This window comes from Lissotriton vulgaris, chromosome 1_1, assembly GCF_964263255.1.
Source record: "Lissotriton vulgaris chromosome 1_1, aLisVul1.2, whole genome shotgun sequence".
Lineage (NCBI taxonomy): Eukaryota > Metazoa > Chordata > Amphibia > Caudata > Salamandridae > Lissotriton > Lissotriton vulgaris.
In genome coordinates this window covers 2,081,041,604-2,081,061,330 of record NC_141685.1, presented here as the reverse complement: position 1 = coordinate 2,081,061,330, position 19,727 = coordinate 2,081,041,604, and the positions used below count along the sequence as shown (strand labels likewise).

Below are 19,727 nucleotides of genomic sequence, written 5' to 3'. Positions count from 1 at the left end.
CTGTTAATTATCAGAAGGGAAATCAAAACATGATAGGAGAAGTAAAAATATCTGAGCATCATTAGACATAATGAGTTTCATAATTACTCGAAAAGGAATCCAGGTGGGTTGGATAATAGCTGGAGCTTCTGAAGGACAAGGACAGGGAGATAGTAGTTGTGACAATAAGAGAGCGAGTAATCAACAGGGGAGGATAAGATGGAATGTTAAGTAAGGACAAAGTCAGTTTTTGAAAAATTGATTTATTGAACACTAGCACAGAAGTGTATTTGGAAGGGAAGAAATGTGAGCTCATTGTTAAAGGTAGCCAGCAAGTAGTGGTGTTAGGGCTAGAAGGGAGAGAGTTCAGTACTAGTGCAGCAGTGCCAGAAAAGGGCTGTGCCATTGTACAACCCTGTTTTAAAGTTGGAGGTTCAGAAAGAAGAGTTTCATTACTGCATAAGGGATTGACCCCACCTTAGACATTTAGTTCTGAGGCTAAATACCAAGGCGTTGAGTTGTGTGAGCCACATGTTTAATACCATAATGTGTTAAAAGCACACGTGAAAAATGTTCACATTTTTATTTATTTCTCATTATGAAGTGAGCCACGATGTGTAATACTGCTTCTAGGAGGACGAGATGTACTTTGGAAAGACCATTCAGAAAAGACTTCCCATTGTCAGTTTCCAACAGCAGAAGAGATATAACAAGCATTTTCCAGTCTTGTGCTAGAATAAATTGACAAATCCTCCAAAGACGTCTTGGTTAAAAGCATACAATTTTAGCCATTGCATTGATTTGCGATTGCTGTCTTCCTTTCGTTGGAGGTTGGCTGCTCCAAACATTTGTCTTCATGCTGTTTGGCCGTGTTTTTCCAGTCATGTGGACAGTTTTTGCTAGTCACATAGGATCCTTCAGGGAATGTTCTTTGCTGAAAAGTCATGTCATTCAGAAGAGGACACAGCCCTCTGGGTGGAACCAGGCATGAGTAAGTGGTGCTCTAATAGGATTATCATGAATTGCATGATAACAGGAAGGTGGTAACCACCACTTTCTGCATTTTTTGCCCAATTACCAGGCTACTTACAGAGCATGATTTCCGACTTCTTTTGGCAACTGTAGATTTTACTGCACCTGGTAATCCTGGATGTGTTAAACTCTTGAGATTTGTAAATTTGTTTTGTCCATAAATTGGATTTACTGGAACGATTTTCAAGTTTCACGTGTTATTGGGCACTAAATCTCTGCTGCTGAGGAGAGCTGTAATAATGTCTTTGAGATGAAGCAGGGTAAATTTAGACAAGAAGTGAAGTAGTGTTTGTTTTGAGTAGACTCTGGAAGGCACAACCACTGGGACACAGGTGCAGAAATCCTTGGCTGCACTGGATGGGCAGCCTCTCGAGAGCATATGGTGGTTTCACGTTTTAGACCTGTTGATGGAAATCATAGATTGATTTGAGTGTGAAACCAAAGGCATTTGTATAGGATGCTGAAGGGCAATTATTTCCATTCATGACGTTATAAAAGACCTAGGTTTGCTATTCAGCCTAGAGTTTGTAGGAAAACCTAAGACAATTTGTTTCTAAGGAGATCTTTCAGATGGATTTCCGACATCCGTCCTCAATGAAAGTTGGACAGGACTTTGGATGGTGAGATGTTTAATAAACGACCATTTAAGGTTTTGGGGGTTTGTCTGTGTATAAGTGTGCATCCAACAGGTCCATCTAGTGATGGAATGGAATTGGGTAAACGCTCAACTCCTGGGTGCCTTGACAGAGACTGTTCGAAGGAAAGAGGTGCATCCTTTCTGCAAACCTCTTCATACAGTTAAAGTTAAAGGATGTGTGGTAGATGTTTGTGATCAGTACTATGTATTACCACACAGTATGGCATTTTCTTCTGAAAAGAAAGGTAATACGTTGAATCAAGCTAACTTCCAATATCCTTATTTTGAAGATGAGCTTGATTTGTTTGCAGAGATACCTTGGATCTAGCTAGCTTCCAATATCTTGATTGTGAAGAACAGGTGAATTTGGTTTTTAGAGACCCACATGTAGAGCCACCCGCCCGGCCCATTATTCTGCTTCCCCTTAAATCATGCATGATCCCTTTTTGCTCTACAGGGAACTCCTCTTTCCTGTATCTGGCCTATGCCCTGAAGTTCAGTTGATGATTTTGTCTGTACCGCTTCTGCTCAGAGTTGTTCCTCGCATGCACTTCCCTTTGTGTGGAAGCGAGCGCCCCTGGACATTTAATTGATGTGAATGCCCTATCACTGAGGTCGAGCTGATTGGCAAATTGCTTTTCCATTCCATCTTAAAGTAATGAAGTAATGGTAGATGTCTCACGCCTGCTATTTTTAACTGTACCTAAAAGGTATGTTTCAATCTCATTGTGTGATAGTGCAGAACATCCCTCTCCTCAATAGGAGGGTCATTTGCTTTTATGTCCTTTCCTGTCTTGATACTTTCCAGCAAAAGAGATTCTAAATGGTTATCAGTATAAGGCATGTTCTGATGTCGCAGAGGATTTGGCACTCCTAGAAACGTCCTAGTTCTAAAACATAAGGCGCATGACGGATTCGAAAGTTCTTATTTTGTTGTGCCTGTGCAAAGCATATATAAAATGGCCGTGGACACAAGATGCACAGTTTTTTAATCTAACACTAGTGTGAAATCAGAACAACACAAATCGTTTGCTCTGATGCAGAGGACTGAAAGGCATCCCTTGCGAATATTTCACTTAACCAGTTACAAATGTAATCAAAAGGACCCTGTTGTAACCTAAGGTGTTTTGAAAACTTGAGAATACATGACCATATAAAAGAAGAAAGGCAAACAAGTGTACAGTTTGTACAACAATGATAAGGGAAACAATTTTAGAGTTTATATAAAACTAACAACAAAGGAAACGAATATACCCGAGGTCAAAGAATTAAGGGGCAGAGTTACTACTTCTGGCGCATCTCTGCTAATCAGCAGGGATGCGCCAGAAGAGTTACGACGCATCTGCGCACCATGGCGCACTGATGGGTAGATGCGTGTCGCATACCCCGGGGGAAAGGCGGCACATTGCTGGCATTGCGTTGCAAGCGCGACGCAGCTCCAGCAAGGCTCGGGGGTGCCCCATCTTCACAATGCTGCGTCAAGACCTACGCCTGCTTCAAGCAGGCGCAGGGTTTTGAAGCAGCATGGCCTTAAAAGTGACTGAGTGAAATCTTGTAGATTTCACTCAGCCGCTTTTAGGAGGCGTTCCTGCGCTGGAACGCCCCTTCCGCTCTGCACAGGAACGCCCACATGTGGCGCAGGGCTTTACGAGGTGATGCTTGCTTTGCGCCGCCGCTGCGTCACAAAAGTGACGCAACAGCGGCGCAAATCTGGCATAAGGAGCTCATAAATTTGCGCCTAAGTGAATTCTTGTTGCTTTCAGTAGGCTCTCGATATAACATCTACAATTAGTCGACTGAATTTTCCGACAGGGCACTGCTATGAAGCAGGAAATACAGAGCTCCAGCAAGTGCTTTTATCCCAGCTCTGGGGTTCACTAGCACCTGACGCGACCTGGAGTTACCAAGTTGAAACCGAAGTCCTCAGGCAGATCTGTTTGTTGTTTTATGGTTCATTGATTTTTTGGGAGCAGCTCTCTCTTGGTAGAGCTTTTGTTGTTGAAGGGGCAAGTGCGTGGCATTTGCCCCTTCGTTATTGAATATGGCCCTCACTCTTTTTATTGTCCTCCAAATTCTCCGCTAGTAAACTTTTTGGGACCAGATGCATTTCCCATTAAGTGTGGCAAATGTTTCCCCTGGTTTGAGCAAATGTAATGCCCTTCCAAATCAAAGTGCAGTTCCTTTGCAGAAGGTGTGTATTTGGAGTTTGAGGCGTGTATAGAATTGCCAGTTGTCTATAGAACGAAAAGGAGAATTTGGCAGGTCACTTAGAGGTGCAGATGGTTAGAATCACTTAAACAATCAGCCATCCCTCCCTCTTTCTGACTAAAACAACGCGTTCATGGACACGGAGATAAACAAACACTAATGTTGTCGAAATATTGAGTAAAAAATAAATATACACCTGAACACAACTAAAAGAGTTACGTTTGATAGACAATGACACCTCGAAATCATCAAGGGATTATTAGGCATATTATCAAGGGGGTTTATCTCCGCTTTTTTGGCTTTAAAAGCCAAGAAAGCGGAGATAATTGTATCTCCCTATTACCCAGCTGTCGCTAACACCAGTTAGCGACAGCTAGTAGGAGATAGCGACCATCTTGGGCCCCGCTTTGCATGTCAGTGATATTTATCACTAATGACATGCAAAGTGGGTGTGCCAAGATGTTAGCGACTGGAATCAGTCGCTAACATCGCTATCTCCTAATACCAACCTTTGGAGATATTCGCGCTAAGCGTGAATATCTCCAAAAGCTAACACCCGCCCTGAGCAGTTCTTAGCCATGTTATTCAATGGTAGGTGGATAACATGGCTAAGAGCATTAGCTCGCTAATGCATGAATATCGCTGACTTTTCAGCGATATTCATGCATTTCGGCCGATTTTTATCGCTTAGGAGATAAACCTTGATAATAGCAAGGTTCCTAAGCGATAAAAATCGCCGCAGCTCGGCGATAAAAATGTCGCCGCTAAACCAACATAGCGATAATTATTACTAGTCGTTGGTAATATGCCCCTATATTCGCACTTCCTAAACTGTAATATCTCATCTGTTTCTGTTGCCTGCTGTTTGTTCTAAAGTGCACACATGCGCACACAATAACAGACTTGCACTAGTGCAATAATAAATAAATGTACATGGACAGAAGCTTAATAAGTAGTAACACAGGATGGAAGAAACTCTGCAGCACCTAAACGCATGCACTCAAACTGGAGTATATGTACACAAACGTCAAGTACTCAATACTAACAGGAACACTCTAACAAAACAGAAATCCACACACATGCGTGCATACAGCCACACTGAAAATCACTCACATGAACAGCCAAAACCAGACAAACACATAGATACCGCTAGAACTGTAAAAAGCATGCAACACACATAAATAGACTCTAACCCTGCATGCGCACATGCAAAGATGCCAATGACTTTTCATTGTCGGATTTATTAAACATGCCCTCTTCCTCCATCTGCTGGCCATCTTGTGCAACGCATTGGCTTGTTGTCGCCACTGCCAGGTTAAGGTGAACCCTTCTCCGAAGGTGATAATATACAAGTATGTTTATACAAACAGTTTGAAACAAGAGCGTGCATCCTCACACAGAATTCACAAGGCCAGCTACTCCGCAAGAGGTAAAGCGAGAGGAGGGCAGGGGTGAAGGAGAGGGAAAAACATGCAGCCGACAAGCAGCGGGCTTGAATAAATAAAAAAAAGTTCCACACAAAAGCGGATGAACATAGTACTTCGGTTTTTGGAAGTTATAAGAGCCCCTTTCGTGATATATTAAATACAATAGATTTCACAAGGACAGTGTAAGTGCTGTGCAGGCAAAACCTAAAATCTGGTTCGAGATACAATAGTTTAGGGAAACAATGATACATCAAAAGGAACAGGTATTTTAATGCAGCATTTGTGCAACATGGAGGCAGATTAGAAGTGGAGGTACTGATAGTTCCACATGCAGGTTGTAAGTGCCATTGCCTAAGTGTATACGTGGTGGCAGGACTACAGTGGTGTAACCAGCAGTACATGGTCTCATAGGTTTCATGGTCATAGGGTGTTCAGGAGTTCATTAAGATGTGGTCAGCAGGTGTCAAAGAAGGTCATTTCTGAGGTGTTGCTTGAAAGGTGTGAAGGTTGAGCCCTGTCTGAAACTCAATGGGTTTCTATATGAAGTAAGCAATGGGCTTACTGCATGACTAGAAACGGCAGCGCACGAATTCTGCATATTTTTAATCATTGTTGATCCGTGCATGGACATGCCAAGTACTGGGAAGGCTGCACATGGTAAAACAAAAGAAAGGAATATGCATTCTAATGATGCTTTCATGCATTGCAAACATTACTGTATTCTAGATGCTAACTTGCACAGGTCTAACTTAATCATGTGAAATCCCTGTATTGTGTGGCGTTACTTAGGGCCAGGTCATGAACAGGAGCACCAGCTCAGCGCAGAGCGCTGTTTTATTGCGTTTGCAGGTCTAAGGTTTATATCAATGACTCAGAATTTCTTCGAGGTAATGCACGAATTTCAGACAGCACAAATCAGAAGCACGTGAGGCAATTGGTGCTCACCACTTCCGATCCGATGCAAGAACTCGCAGAACTTCTGGGCTGCATGTATGAACCTAAGACATGGCAAACACATAAAAACAGGCGAGGCTCTGCACTGAGCCAGCACGACTGTTATGGTCCAGAACTCTGGGTATACAACTTCACCAAAAAAGGTAATTCTGGTAATATTGCTTAGTAATGCCATTATTTATACATTCGCTCTAATTTTACGCTTTGTGAAAATAGCACAGAGTCAATAAAACATGTACACACAGTTGCTTATCTGAAGGCAATGATGACAATATTTAACAGCAGGGGGTGTGTTCACAGCAGCCATGCTAAAGATGGTACTCAAATACTCCCCTTTAAACTGTTCACGTCTACAGTAATGAGCGGTTCTGTTTAGATCAATATGACATGGAGCCCTTTTCAGTGTGTCATGGCGTTCATGGGGCTGGAACTGAATCTTTTTTCTTTTACCTTTCGGTGAAAGTCCGGTCCAGTTGGATGACTTCGAAGCTTACCTCAAGGACATGGCCAAGGATTCGGATTACAAGTTTTCTCTCCAGTTTGAGGTAAGTTGGTGAAGCAAAAGGAAGAACAGGAGCGAGAGAGAGAAAGATAGATCGATAGAGATGGAGATTGGTTTTCTGAATAGTCATTCCTCTAACCATGCACTGCTCCTGATCTTTACTCAATCATTACTCTCTGTGTTCGACTCTCTTATCCAAGCTCATGACATAGCCCTTTCCCCGATGCCCGTTGTGTTCAGTTTGCTGGCCCTGCTTTTTCGTGCCCTTCTCTCCCTGGTCCTTGCTCCCAGTGCTTAGTTTGCATAATAAGTGCCAGTGCCCCCAGCTCTGCTCAGAAGCCCGTGGCTGCACTGGCATGCCAAGTACCAAGGCTGCATAGTCTGGAGTCCACTGTGTGCCTGCTTACAGCAGACAGAGCTGGGGATCCAGGTTCGACAGTCCACGTCATCTCAGCAACCTGTGATTCTGGGCAAATCACGTCCTTTCCCCTGCCCATGAACTGCGCCCGCATACCCTCATGGGTGATGAGCCGTGCTATATAAAGCCGAGAATGTCATTTAATCCACTACCATGCACTCCCCACGCCTCAGTGTCACTCCTGCAGGTTCTTGCTTATTCCTTTTTGGTTGTTTTTCCGTCTTTCTCTTTCTCCTTCTTTCTTCCTTTATGTGTTTTCCCTCTCTTCCTCTCAGGAAATGTATGATGAGGAAGTGCAAAGCCCCAGAAAGGACCGCCAGTGGACCCCACCCGCTCAAATAAATCACTGCTTGCTCCACATTGTCCCCTTTGTTCGTTTCGTGTTCCCTGATCCGCCGCTAATTCACAGTCTGGTCTCAGCTCTGCACTGTTCTCCCCTCTGCCCCTAATGCTTTCTTTGACCCTCTTGTGTGCTCAGAATATGGCTCACTGTCCCTCGCCTGAAGTTCTGCCTTCTCCTGTATCTGCTTCTCATAGCTTACCAATGCTTAATTTGAGCAGGTGGTTTCTGGTGGTCCACCGGAACTTAATTGTCAACACCGGCACTTATGACAGGCTGCGACATAACGGTGCTGTTTGTCTCATTTACAGATCAGCACAATTGCAGTTGTTTATTAGTTCAATATACATTAAAATGTCTAATACCTGCCACCCAAGCCATTCTTCTAGCTTTGGGGGCCTGGAAAAGTCTAACATTTCTCACTTGTAGATATATGATGGTTAGTTGCTGTGTTGGTACTGTCGCTGGCTGCGCTAGTAAGGACAATGGGCAGTCCAAGCAGCAGTGGCCTCCTGATAAGAGCCCACTTATTTATTTGCTAACTAAGCACTGTAGCTGACCTTTCTTTAAACTCTGACCTGGTCTCCTCCCAGCTCCCACAGATTCAGGTCGACACAATAAACTATAAGGTTGTAGTCCGCTGTTTGGTGGCAGAGGGGGCTAGCTTAGTTAATAATGACCGTGTATTGTGATCTGAAGTGGGGTATTTCTTCTCTGGATTCGTTCTAATTAACCTTGGTGACTTTCTCCTCCATGTGGTACTCAGTTTGCAAGTGGTTAATGGTGACGAGGTTCGTTTTCTCTCTCCTCGACAGGAGCTAAAGCTGATTGGGCTCGACATACCTCACTTTGCTGCAGACCTTCCCACCAATCGATGCAAAAATCGCTACACGAACATCCTTCCATGTAAGTCTGAAGGGGCCTAGTTTAATCCTGCACACGGTTCTCAACGGTGTGAGAAACATAATGGGTGGCATGAGAAAGTAAAGGAAACAAAACATAGAAAAGGGTAAGTGAGTCACCCAATGTTGCCCTAGGCAGTGAAGTGCACCCTGCACCTGTTGCTTTTGAAAAGTATAAGCTTTCCCTTTGCACAGATGTGTTACTGTAGCTGGAAACGAGAGCCGCTTATGTAGGCCACAGCAATAAAGGGATGTTCTTTGTAGCATTTGCCAATTTAGGAATTAATTAGGTCTCAAAGACTCGAAATGACGACCCTTTCATACTGAAGTGCGGTGAGTTAACTATTTATTTAAGATTTTAAACCTCCTTCAAGTTCTGAGCGCGGCTACATGTTCCTGATAAAGGTAAATTTGTGTTATGCAGAAAACTCTTTCAGCATCAGCATTACTCGAAGCTCAATTTGTGAACGTGTTATCATAAATGATAATGATGCTAACAATAACTTGTTTTATACAGTGCTTCATACTACACTTCTGTCATGTCATGTCATGTCAAAAGTTTTTATATAGCGCATCTTATCACCGCAAGGTCTCAAGGCTCCTGCAGAATAAAAACCAGATGGAAAAAGAGAGGCAATATCCAAAAAAGAGGGCTGTTAGCAGATAAACAACAAAGGAACAGTTACTTGGGAAAGAGCCAGGTTTTCAGGGCTTTGCGAAATTGTTTATGCTGAGCGATGGAAAGAAGATGGGAGGGCAGTTTGTTCCAGAGAGAGGGAGCCAGGTAGGAAAAGGAGCACCGACCGTACCTGGAGGTACGTGCGCGGGGTTGTGTCAGTAGAGACTTATTACTGGACCTTAGAGACCTTTTAGTATACCAGTTAAGTTTTTTCTGAAGATATTGAGGCCCTTTGTTATACAGAGAGTTGTGAGTTAAACACAGGATCTTAAAATGGCTTCTCTGACGAATGGGAAGCCAATACAGCTTTTTCAGACACTGCGATGACGCAGTTCTAGGGGGCAAATCCAAAACTAGTCTGGCCGCCGCGTTCTGCAGGGTTTGCAGCTTTACCAGTAGATCCTCGTTTAGGCCAAAGTACATGGCATTACCATAATCAAGATGGCTAACGATGAGGCCCTGGACCAGAGGTTTTCTGGCTTCAATGGGAAGCCATCTAAATATCTTCCTGAGGCTGTGCATTATACCATAACAGGTACCTGTCACTTTGGCAACGTGTTTTTTCATTGACAAGGTGCTGTCAATTATAATACCTAAGTTGCGAACCACAGATTTGGGAGAAGGACATACTCCCAATTCCGTGGGCCACCAATCTTGCGTCCAGTGCCTTTCTGCCCTACCAAACAAGATAATTTCTGTCTTGCCCGCATTCAGTTGGAGTTTGTTGTTCCTCATCCAGCTGCTAATCTCAACCATACAGTTTTTAAAGTGTGTGCGAGTGCCGATGGGATCTACGCCGCATGTGATCAGCAGTTGGGTATCGTCAGCATACGACAGTCTCAAAACCATAGGAATTAATGATTTTGGCCAAGGGAGTCAGGTACAGGTTGAAGAGCAGCGGGCTCAGGATCGACCCTTGAGGCACCCCCACTGTTACAGGGCGACTGCTGGAGACCAAGGTGTCGACTCGAACGGTGGTGAGGCGGCCGGTGAGATAATCTTCAATCCAACCCAGTGCCCCTCCTCTGACACCTATCTCCCACAGACGATGTTTCAAAATACAGTGGGAGATGGTGGCAAATGCAGTGGAGAGGTCCAGGAGGATGAGAATGGCTGATTCGTCCCTATCCACCGCAAGTCTGATGTCGTCTACAATCTCAACAACAGCCGTCTCTGTACTGTGGGCGGCCTCTCTTCTGTGTATGCAAGCACTACAGATAATACGTGTTACTACTACCCAATTTAAGGTACTTAGGGGCATATGTACAAAGAGTTAATGCTGCATTAGCTCCACTTTTCTGACGTTTTTGCGGTGATATTTTTATCGCCATATGTACAAGCAGCCGCTAATCTATGTTAGTGGCAGTTTTCTGGCAAACATTTCCATTCTAAAGATTGCCACTTCTGTTAGCAATAATGACATGCAAGGGAGGCGTTCCCGTGCAAAAAAGGCCGCTAACTACCCTTCGTGATATTTACAAGGGGATTCTTGAAGTTTGGAGCACCAAAAAAACTGCCCGAGCTGCAGTTAGAGGCAGTCTTTTAAGACCAGAAAATAGCTGGTCTTAAAAATGGAGATAAGCCTTGGGGCCTCATTTTAGCAGGTTTTGGTGCTGGGCAGCGCTGCAAGCAATGTTGCTGTGCTGCCCTGCGACAAAACTACAGGGCAAGAATGTGCACCATCAATAAGACAGTGCACATACCTGGGCCTCAGTCATGAAATGTGTTGCAGCGCTGCGACAAGACATCTTTGCAACACTTTTCACTGCCCCCTTCTTGCGACACCACAGTGCGCAGTATTCACTTAACAGCGCTCCATAACGCAAGTAATGACAGATACGTCTGGAATCCTGACATATCTGTCTGCGCTAAAGTCACACATTGCTGCAATCATGTCACAACCATGATGCAACTCCAGCAATGCATGGGGCCAGCCTATCCCTGTGGAACGGTCTCACCCTTATGCCTGCCATGAGGCAGGTGTAAGGTACTGACTCAGTGCCATCCTTGAGGGGCGCCAAGGTGTCGGCGCAGTTGGAGATCCATCAGTGGCAGTTGCTCGCTGCCTTGTCAACGTCTGTAAACGTTGGCATAGTGGTAGTGCTGAGGGAGTTGACAAGACGATCTCCAGACGCAGGTCCAGCGAGGCCTCTAGGCTCCTAGTGCAGGTCCACTTAGGTATTCAAGCTCCAGACGCAGGTCCAGCAAGGCATCCAGGCGCCAGATCCAGGTCCGGCTAGGCATCCAGGCTCCAGGCGCAGGTCCAGCGAGGCATTCAGTCTCCAGACGCAGGTCTAGCAAAGCATCCAGACTCCAGGCGCAGGTCCAGCGAGCCATCCAGGCTCTCATCCTGGTCATCCTGGATTTTGGGTGGCTTGAGGTGGTTGTTGATGTGTGCTGCACTTGGCCTTGGCTGCTCCATTCTGCATTTCATTGTTGTTTTTTCCCTTTTTTCTATTGGAGGTCGACAAATAGTTTTTTTCCAATAGAGGCAAAAAAAATCACGTTGAGCTGACTAACGTGTTTATTTTGCATCTAATGTGCCTTTTGTTGGTGCACGCCCGCTAACGCCGGAACTCCTTTCGCCATCACGCTAATCTTAGCAGCAGTTTTCACTGCTGATCCCTGAAGCTATGGAAATGTAGCGACGTCTTTTACATACGTCGCTAACAAGGCGATAGTTTTCAGCGGCACACAGCAGTAAGAAAACGGCCACTAACTAGCGTTAGGGGAGTTATCGTCAGTCCTCTGACGACATCCTACTCGGCAAACTCAAGTTCAACCTGGACAACACCAGTAACCAGAACACCAGACCCTCCTGGGGAAGCACCCCAACATCAGACTCAAGCAGCTAGTCACCGCAGCAAGCCACATAGCAGGACACACAGTCGAGCACGTCGCCACTGCCAGCGGCAGCTTCAACTACAGCTACACCACCTGACTCTCCTGGACGCACCATCATTGTATACATCACATCTTCACTATGCCCACTGTACTCCATCCCCATTATTGCCCCACTCACAGCTGAATCAAGGCCACCGAAGAACGTCTTGTCAACTCCCTCAGCACCACCACTCCGCTAATGCTTACAGATGATGACACGACAGCACACAACCGCTACTGATGGATCTCCAACTGTGCCAACACCCTAACACCCCTCAAGAATAGACCAGGCAAAAGCAGCACCACGTTGCACCGTATTTGCAAAGTGAGGCATGTAGGCCTATGAGTGACCTTGTGAAGCCCTGTGCCACATCATACCTGCATCAGGTATGATGTACACAGGGTGTGCGTTCCCACACGACAAGGCCTCATTGGATTAGCACAGTGAAATCCCTCAGATTTCACTGCGGTAATTGTATGATGGCACTTCGTCAGTACCTTACGTCTTCCTGATGGCAGGCGTAAGGGTGACGCAGTGCCACAGGTATAGGCTGGCCCCATGCAATGCTAGAGTTGCGTCATACTTGTGAGACGATTGCAGCAATGCGTGACTTTAGCGCAGACAAATTCGTCAAGATTTCAGACGTATTGGTCATTACTTGCGTCATGGAGCGCTGTTCAGTAAATACTGCGCATCTGTGGTGTTCCAAGAAGGGTCTCGTAAAAAGTGTTGCAACGCCGTCTTGTCGCAGCGCTGCGACACTTTTCATGACTGAGGCCCAGGAATGCGCACTATCTTATTGATGGTGCAAATTCCTGCCCTGTAGTTTTATCGCAGGGCAGCGCTGCAACATTGCTTGCATCTCTGTCCAGCACCAACACCTACTGGAAAGATGCCCCAAGTGTTATCTCCATTTTTATTTTATTTTCTGGTCATCAAAAACTGCCTCTAACTGCAGCTAGAGGCAGTTTTTTTGGTCTTCCATAGTTCAGAAATCTCCTTGGAAATATCGCGAAGTAAGGTTAGCAGCCGTTTTTGCATGGTATTATTGCTAACAGAAGTGGCGATCTTTAGAATCGAAGTTTTTGACGGAAACTAATGCTGGTACCAGAGGTTAGCAGCAGCTTGTAGATATGGAGATAAAAAAATTGCTGCAAAACCGTCGGAAAAGTGCAGCTAAGGCGGCGTAAGCCCCTTGTACATATGACCCTAGATTTTTGACCTAGTGGTCATATAAAGTGAGAGGTGATGAGCTCCTTCTGCTGACAATCCAAAAACCATCCTCAGAAAAGGTTGTTACTGACCTGGTACCAAAGAACAATGGCCTCAGACTTAGATGGAAGGGGATAGATAGTCCTTCTCTGCTAGGGTCTGTGGTCAGGGCAAATATTGATCTGTTTTCCCTATTTGATGAGGCTTAGGGCATATGAGCAGCTTCTTCGAAGTCAGATTGTCCCAGAGGATGCCTTAGCAATGTGTCCATGCAGAAGACCCAGGAATAAAGGAACGCTCTCAGACTCCTAAACAATGAGTGAGCTAAATATTTATTCATTCTGCATAGCCCTAACAAGCATCGCTGAGCAAGCATCGCTGAACACCCACGCTGCCCCTCCTTGAACCCCAAAAGAAGGGAATTGTCCTCAGATCTTGGAATAATTAGAAGATACAATATGTAATTATATTAATTCATCATTGAAATGGCTGTCACAGCCTCTTTGGCAGTCATAATTCTCATGAAAATCTTTCATTCCATATTATAAATATATGTAATATTATTAGCAATTTTCATGTTGGTGTATAAGCTACATGCAGAGATCTCAAAGGTTGTTATTTGTGCCCTGAAGATACACTCCATGTCTGAGCACTATAAAGAACAATAAACTATTTATTAGTAAAAATGGAAATCTGAAAAGAAAATGTAAAGGCTATTTTACCTATTGTGAATTACGTGCATCTTTTCCGGATAGTATGATGTAGTGAAACAGGTGTTATGTATTGAACATTTAGATTTTCAAGGGATAAGGGACCTATAAGGAAGAGGTGGTTTGCAATTGCACCCATGTTATTTTTTCTGACCACTCCCTATCTACAAGATAAGCTGAGAGCTCTGTGCCACACCTTGATGCTAATTGTGTTGGAAACTATGCCTGGAGGGATAAGAGAGCAGGGTGTGAGGGGCTGAGGAGGGGGAGGGGGCAGGGCACCATCAGACTGACCTGTACAATTAAATACTTGCCGGCAACTTCCAGCTTTATGCATGGTATCAGTGTTTCTGGAGCCCTAACAACAATAGCAGCTAGGCTTTAGCTTGATACTGCACTCTGTATGTGTCAAACTTGAGCAACCAATTACAGAACCAATTTCTCTATTCAGTCATACCATGACTGAATTTTAACAAACCTAAAACTAAATTGTTGAACTCAGTCATCTGTATAACACAATAGGGGTATATTTACCAAGTGTTAGCACCGCATGCACATCACACATACAAAGTGGGAAAAGGTTTAAAGTTAGTCTAATTATGTTATTTGTACTGGAAGGGTTCCCTTCCAGTGCAAAACCTATACTACATTCACAGACACCCTTGCACTACAGTGCAAAGGAAAGGTGCGTCAGTGGCACACAGCAGCATATTTTTGCACCAGAGCTATTGAGAGGGGAGGAGAGGGCCATATTTCTGTAAATAAAGCGCTCCCCTGCTCTTTCCTTCTCACGCAGCCCAGCATTTGCAGCTGCTGCACTGCACTCCGTGACAAAACTAGTAAATCTGCCCCACAATATCAATACAAAGGAAATCTGTCCAAATTAGGCACTCCAAATATTTTTGTATTATGTTCCAGCAATAAAAGATATACATTCAAATAGTCCTTAGTCAGATAGCCATTACTCAAGCTGGCATTGCATTTTGTTCCAAGTCGGAACTTACTCAGGAGTGTGAATAACGAGCATATACATTATTTTTTACATGTAATACATTGAAACCACTAATACCGGTTTCTTAACATTCAACCATTTCATTGTTCCCAGTACAGTGCAAAAAGTGAGAAAAACACCAATACTGAGCAAAAATTAAACCCACTAAAGACACAACGTTGTTACACTTCATTTTTCAACTTAAACGTATTAGAGTAGAAATCCCTTATTTACAAAGATACATACATAGTAATAACTCAAATGTAAAGAGCATAAGATGGGTGTTTATTTGAAAACGTTCTCTGTTATCATATCTAATGAAAACCCCTCAAATAAAAGACAATTCCCTTATATTGGCCCAGTCTATGCCTCAGAGTATCACTCTCATCTAGCGAACATATAATTTGTTCTTCTCTTCACTATAGGTATTATATGTTGGTGAAGGATAATAATTCACAAGTCATACATTTCAAGGATTTCAAGTACCATATATATATTGCCATTTTTACCTAAATGAAAGCAATAAATTCAAGACACCATAATAGTCAGAGTTAAATGAGAAGCACTCCGTAATAAACAGTATAACTCATACCTATGAGTCTAAAGTGAAAGGAATATTCTCAAATGTATATACTTTCTCCAAGGATTTGGTAATCCATAGTTATAGTATCTAATGCGGAACGAAATAGAGGATTCATTCCGATCATGTACCATTTTAGCCAGAACCCTAAGATCATTTCAGCGAGCTTGACAGTTCCTAGATTTGCTGTACACTCTGCACTGTGGAGACTATTCTCTAATGTTGCACTGTGTAGCCCACTATGGTCTTAACATTAAGCGTCAACACCCGAAAAGCATTAAAATGATAAGATCCCCTGTTACATGTAGGAATTCGTTCCAGCTATGGTAACAACCAGGAGAAGCCAGGTACAAATTCTGAGTAGTATCTCATCCTAGTCCTGCAGACATTTAACCATCATATTCTTGTCACAGGCCAAATCACTAAGGTGCACTTCTATGAGGTCAAGTAATTATGCTCTTTTAGTAATACATCCTCAAATTCAAACAAGCGTCACTTATATGAAACTTCTGTCACGTACAACTTGTTTCACAGTGCAACAATCCTTTATTTGTATTGTATCCTTTATATTTATTAATATATGCACATACCCGCCAACATAGTATCATATAAATTGAACTTTTTGTCATGTGCACTTTTAGATAATCCTTTAGTGATATGTGTATGGCCACAAACTTGGTAGCTATTAGGCTGATTATTCTCAACCTTCTTATATACCTATTGTACCAGCACTCCCACATTCATTCCACAGTATCTGCATTGGAAAAGCAGACACAATGAAATCGATGTTGTAGTGCAGGTGCAATGGGTACACAATATGGATCTATGAATGGTGATAGTGATAGTCATTGGCTTATCAACTATCAATTTGGTGGCTATGAGTATATCACTAAAGGATTACCTAAGGGTGCACATGCCAGAAAGTTAGACTTATATGATGCCAGCTACTAAATGGGCCAAATATTAGGCAGTGTCAAGCTGAGTGTCAACATATTAAATGATTATGCAGGGAAAATGTTATAGAAAAAGACAGGAAAAAAGATGTTTGCTATTCTTTAATATTAGGCAGTTACTGCTAGCTAAAACAGGTACTAAGCATTCTTCACACAATCGAGAATGGGTGTTGAGATGTCATATGTGCTTTTACCTAAAAGAAGGTATATTTTAAAATCCAGGTTAATTATCTGTTATAAAAATTAATCTGGGGGTACTATATGAAGAAGCATTACCTCAATTGTATTTTAGTTATATGAAACGTGATGCAACTTTCTCAAGCTGCAGCTGATTCTGCCTTTGCTTAAACTGATCTAGTCTTTGTTCCTCCTTCAGATGACTTCAGCCGTGTGAAGCTAGTTTCAATGAATGAGGAAGAAGGGGCCGACTATATCAATGCAAATTATATGCCGGTAAGTGAAAACAATTAGAACCACGCTGTATGAAGTATGTTAAAGTATATATCCAAAGAGAGTATGTTGAAAATGTATTCTTATATCCCTCAAGTATAACTTCATCCATAGGTACAGGGGCAGAACTATGCACCCTTACTGTCCTACTCAACAGGTAGACATAACAGGGCTAAATACAAATATTAGTAGTTAGTTATTGATACACTGATTTATTCTGGCATTTGTCAGATCTCGTATTTTGGATGTTAAAGGAAGATAGGCACAATAAGTTGGCTTGATTTATCTGGTATCAAACAAAATAGATAGGGAGGGAAGGCATGAGCAGCTACAAAGTGAAATAGCTTGCTACCATGATCATGCGGTTCCAAGGGACAGTAAATTACACGCGTTGTTATATTCAGCAGTTTATTTCATAGAAAACGTCAACAACTTAGCTACTACAACTTTTCAGTTTAGTTAGCGTGGAGTTAGAACCAGATGCACTAAAGAATTTTGCGGTTGCAAACCATGCAATTAGCAAAATGATAACGTTTGCAACCACAACATTTTTTTTCTTATTTACAAAATCTATTTGGTTGGTAAAGTTTTACTGGTTATTGTTTCACTATTTAGAAGGGGCACATTTTGGGTGTTTCGTTAATTCTGGTTGCAAGTAATTCAACAGTTACTAATTCGCTTTAGAAATCATTGTGGCAATTTTCAGAGGTTGTAAGCAGTTTTCCAGAAAGCTACTGCACACAGTTGTATGACAGAACACAGGGAAATGCGCTGCATGCCTTTACCACGCATTCTTCACCCCGCATTTTATAGATACGCATTCTGTATGTACCACGCATTGTTTATATATATATTTATATGTATTTGTGTGGGGAGACCCACCCAATCCCCTGAACTTACCTTAAATGCGTGGTACAGGCATACGTTTTAAAACCATATGCGTTCTAAAACCATGAGTGGTAAAAAATGTGTGGTAAAAGTACAACATGTTAAAAAGTCTGTTTCCCCTGCCACCTCTCTCAGAAAGTTTTCAATTTTTGTTAGAGCAGTTCAGTTTCTGTTGTGAAAATTGGACTTCTATAAAAAAAAGTTCTACATATTTAAACGCAATTACTGGGATGATGAACTGTTGTCCCTTGCCAGCCACAGTCCCTGTGATTGTACCAATTCGTAGGGGGTCAGAAATTGTGACCTGCCTAATTAATATTTATCAGGCAGGTCAGTCTGTGACCCCTATGATTCCTTATTTTGCAAATTGACCTTCTAGTACATAGGTGTAATGTTCTCTAGAAATGTTTAGAGCCTCAGGTTTGGATTTCTGACACCCTATCACTAAGGACACAGTCAGTCTGTCAACCAGACTCAGAAAACCAATCAAAGTGGAACCCATACACAACCCCTTCAACAATGTTTGCATAAGATGTGATTCAGACAATACACAGTCCTATGATATATGAGAGAGGGACAGTTAGTAACACACCAAATCCTCTTTCATAGATTATCAGTCCACTCAAGGATCACTAGAATACAGGATACAAGTTTTAAAGCCTTTATGTAAGACTACAAATCTAATCCAGTGCAGACAACATGAATTGTTACTGTAATCAATACAAACAGTAAGGTAGGGAGGACGTTTATGAGTAATGTAAACAATAAAAAAATACATCACATGTTTTGCTATGGAAACTATAGTGTTAATACCCTCATTCACTACTTGTAAGCAATGTACTAGTTCTAGCATAGTTACAGCATGATAGGATACAAGCTTATTCTGAGTGTCAAAGATGGTTTGCATACTCATATGATGTTATTCCAGAGCAATATGTTTTATTGTCATCTCACCAAAATATTTGTATGTGTCTGTGAAAAGGCGCAGTCTTTTAACACTATCGGCGAAGCAACTAGTAAAGGGAGAGCGATTTGCAGCTGCAATCAAGGTGGTGTCCGATTGGTCCCTGTGTTCTTCCATCAACTGGTGTGAAGTTCCCTCTGACATCTATATGTCTGGTTTTCATAGGTTTGTCCAGGCTTTGTTAAAGACGTTTAAGATAAAAATTCCACAAAGAGTGGTGTAATGCCCTTCAAGTTATATTCAATCTTTCAGACAGTGTTCTCTTGGAAAGACAACAAATGTAACACTTAATATAAACCTTCAAGAAACTCTAACATTTCACAATAATGATGAAACATGTAAATAATCAAAAGCAATATTTAATTACAATGAATATATTCAGGTAACCTTGAGTATCATAGGTGCAGGTACAGAACATTATGATAAAAAGCATTCATATTTGATATTATCACATGCATTAATTTTTGCTGAATTAATTAGCATGAGCATCACTCACAGAAAGGGAAATTCAAAAAAAGGAGAAATAAGAGATAAAAATGTTAAAACAAAACATGATATTCAATCCATTGGTAAGCTCGCAAAATTAGATACTGGTAACAATTTGAGACCACATTTTGCAAGCAGTATCTTACTACAGTGGCCCCTAGAGAGGTATTATTGAGTTATGTCTGCATTGCTGCTGCCAGGGTAGCAAGGCGTCCCTACATTTAAATATAAAAATATAGAAAATAAGCATGTAGCATGCTTGCGTGTCTGCTAATAACACCTAAAATATCAATGCTGCTTTCACAAGCAGGTAAAGTTTAGTTTGTTGGGAGAACCACTCGCCCTGTGCTGAACCAAAAATGTGAATTGTTTTTAACGATTAGATCATTTAAGTCAAAGTAAAACATTACTCTCTTAGAAAACTGGGAAGCACATACATAGACATAATAATATTCAGCACCCATAGAGGTGTATAGCTTGGATGCCACCACGAGCAAGGGTCTACAACACTTCTAGTGTCACACATTTCAT

At 42.4% G+C, this 19,727-nt stretch overlaps 1 protein-coding gene across 6 annotated transcripts in view; it reads left to right on the top strand.

The window, feature by feature from the left end:
- The window catches only part of PTPRO (protein tyrosine phosphatase receptor type O), a 1,018,456-nt gene that overhangs the window by 884,949 nt on the left and 113,780 nt on the right, over positions 1-19,727 (top strand). For all 6 annotated transcript variants that reach the window (XM_086920999.1, XM_086920983.1, XM_086921017.1 and 3 more), the window contains 3 exons: positions 6,701-6,782; positions 8,313-8,403; positions 16,785-16,861. In XM_086920999.1, the coding sequence (XP_086777125.1) occupies positions 6,701-6,782; positions 8,313-8,403; positions 16,785-16,861 (250 nt within the window). The remainder of the gene's footprint in view (positions 1-6,700; positions 6,783-8,312; positions 8,404-16,784; positions 16,862-19,727) is intronic.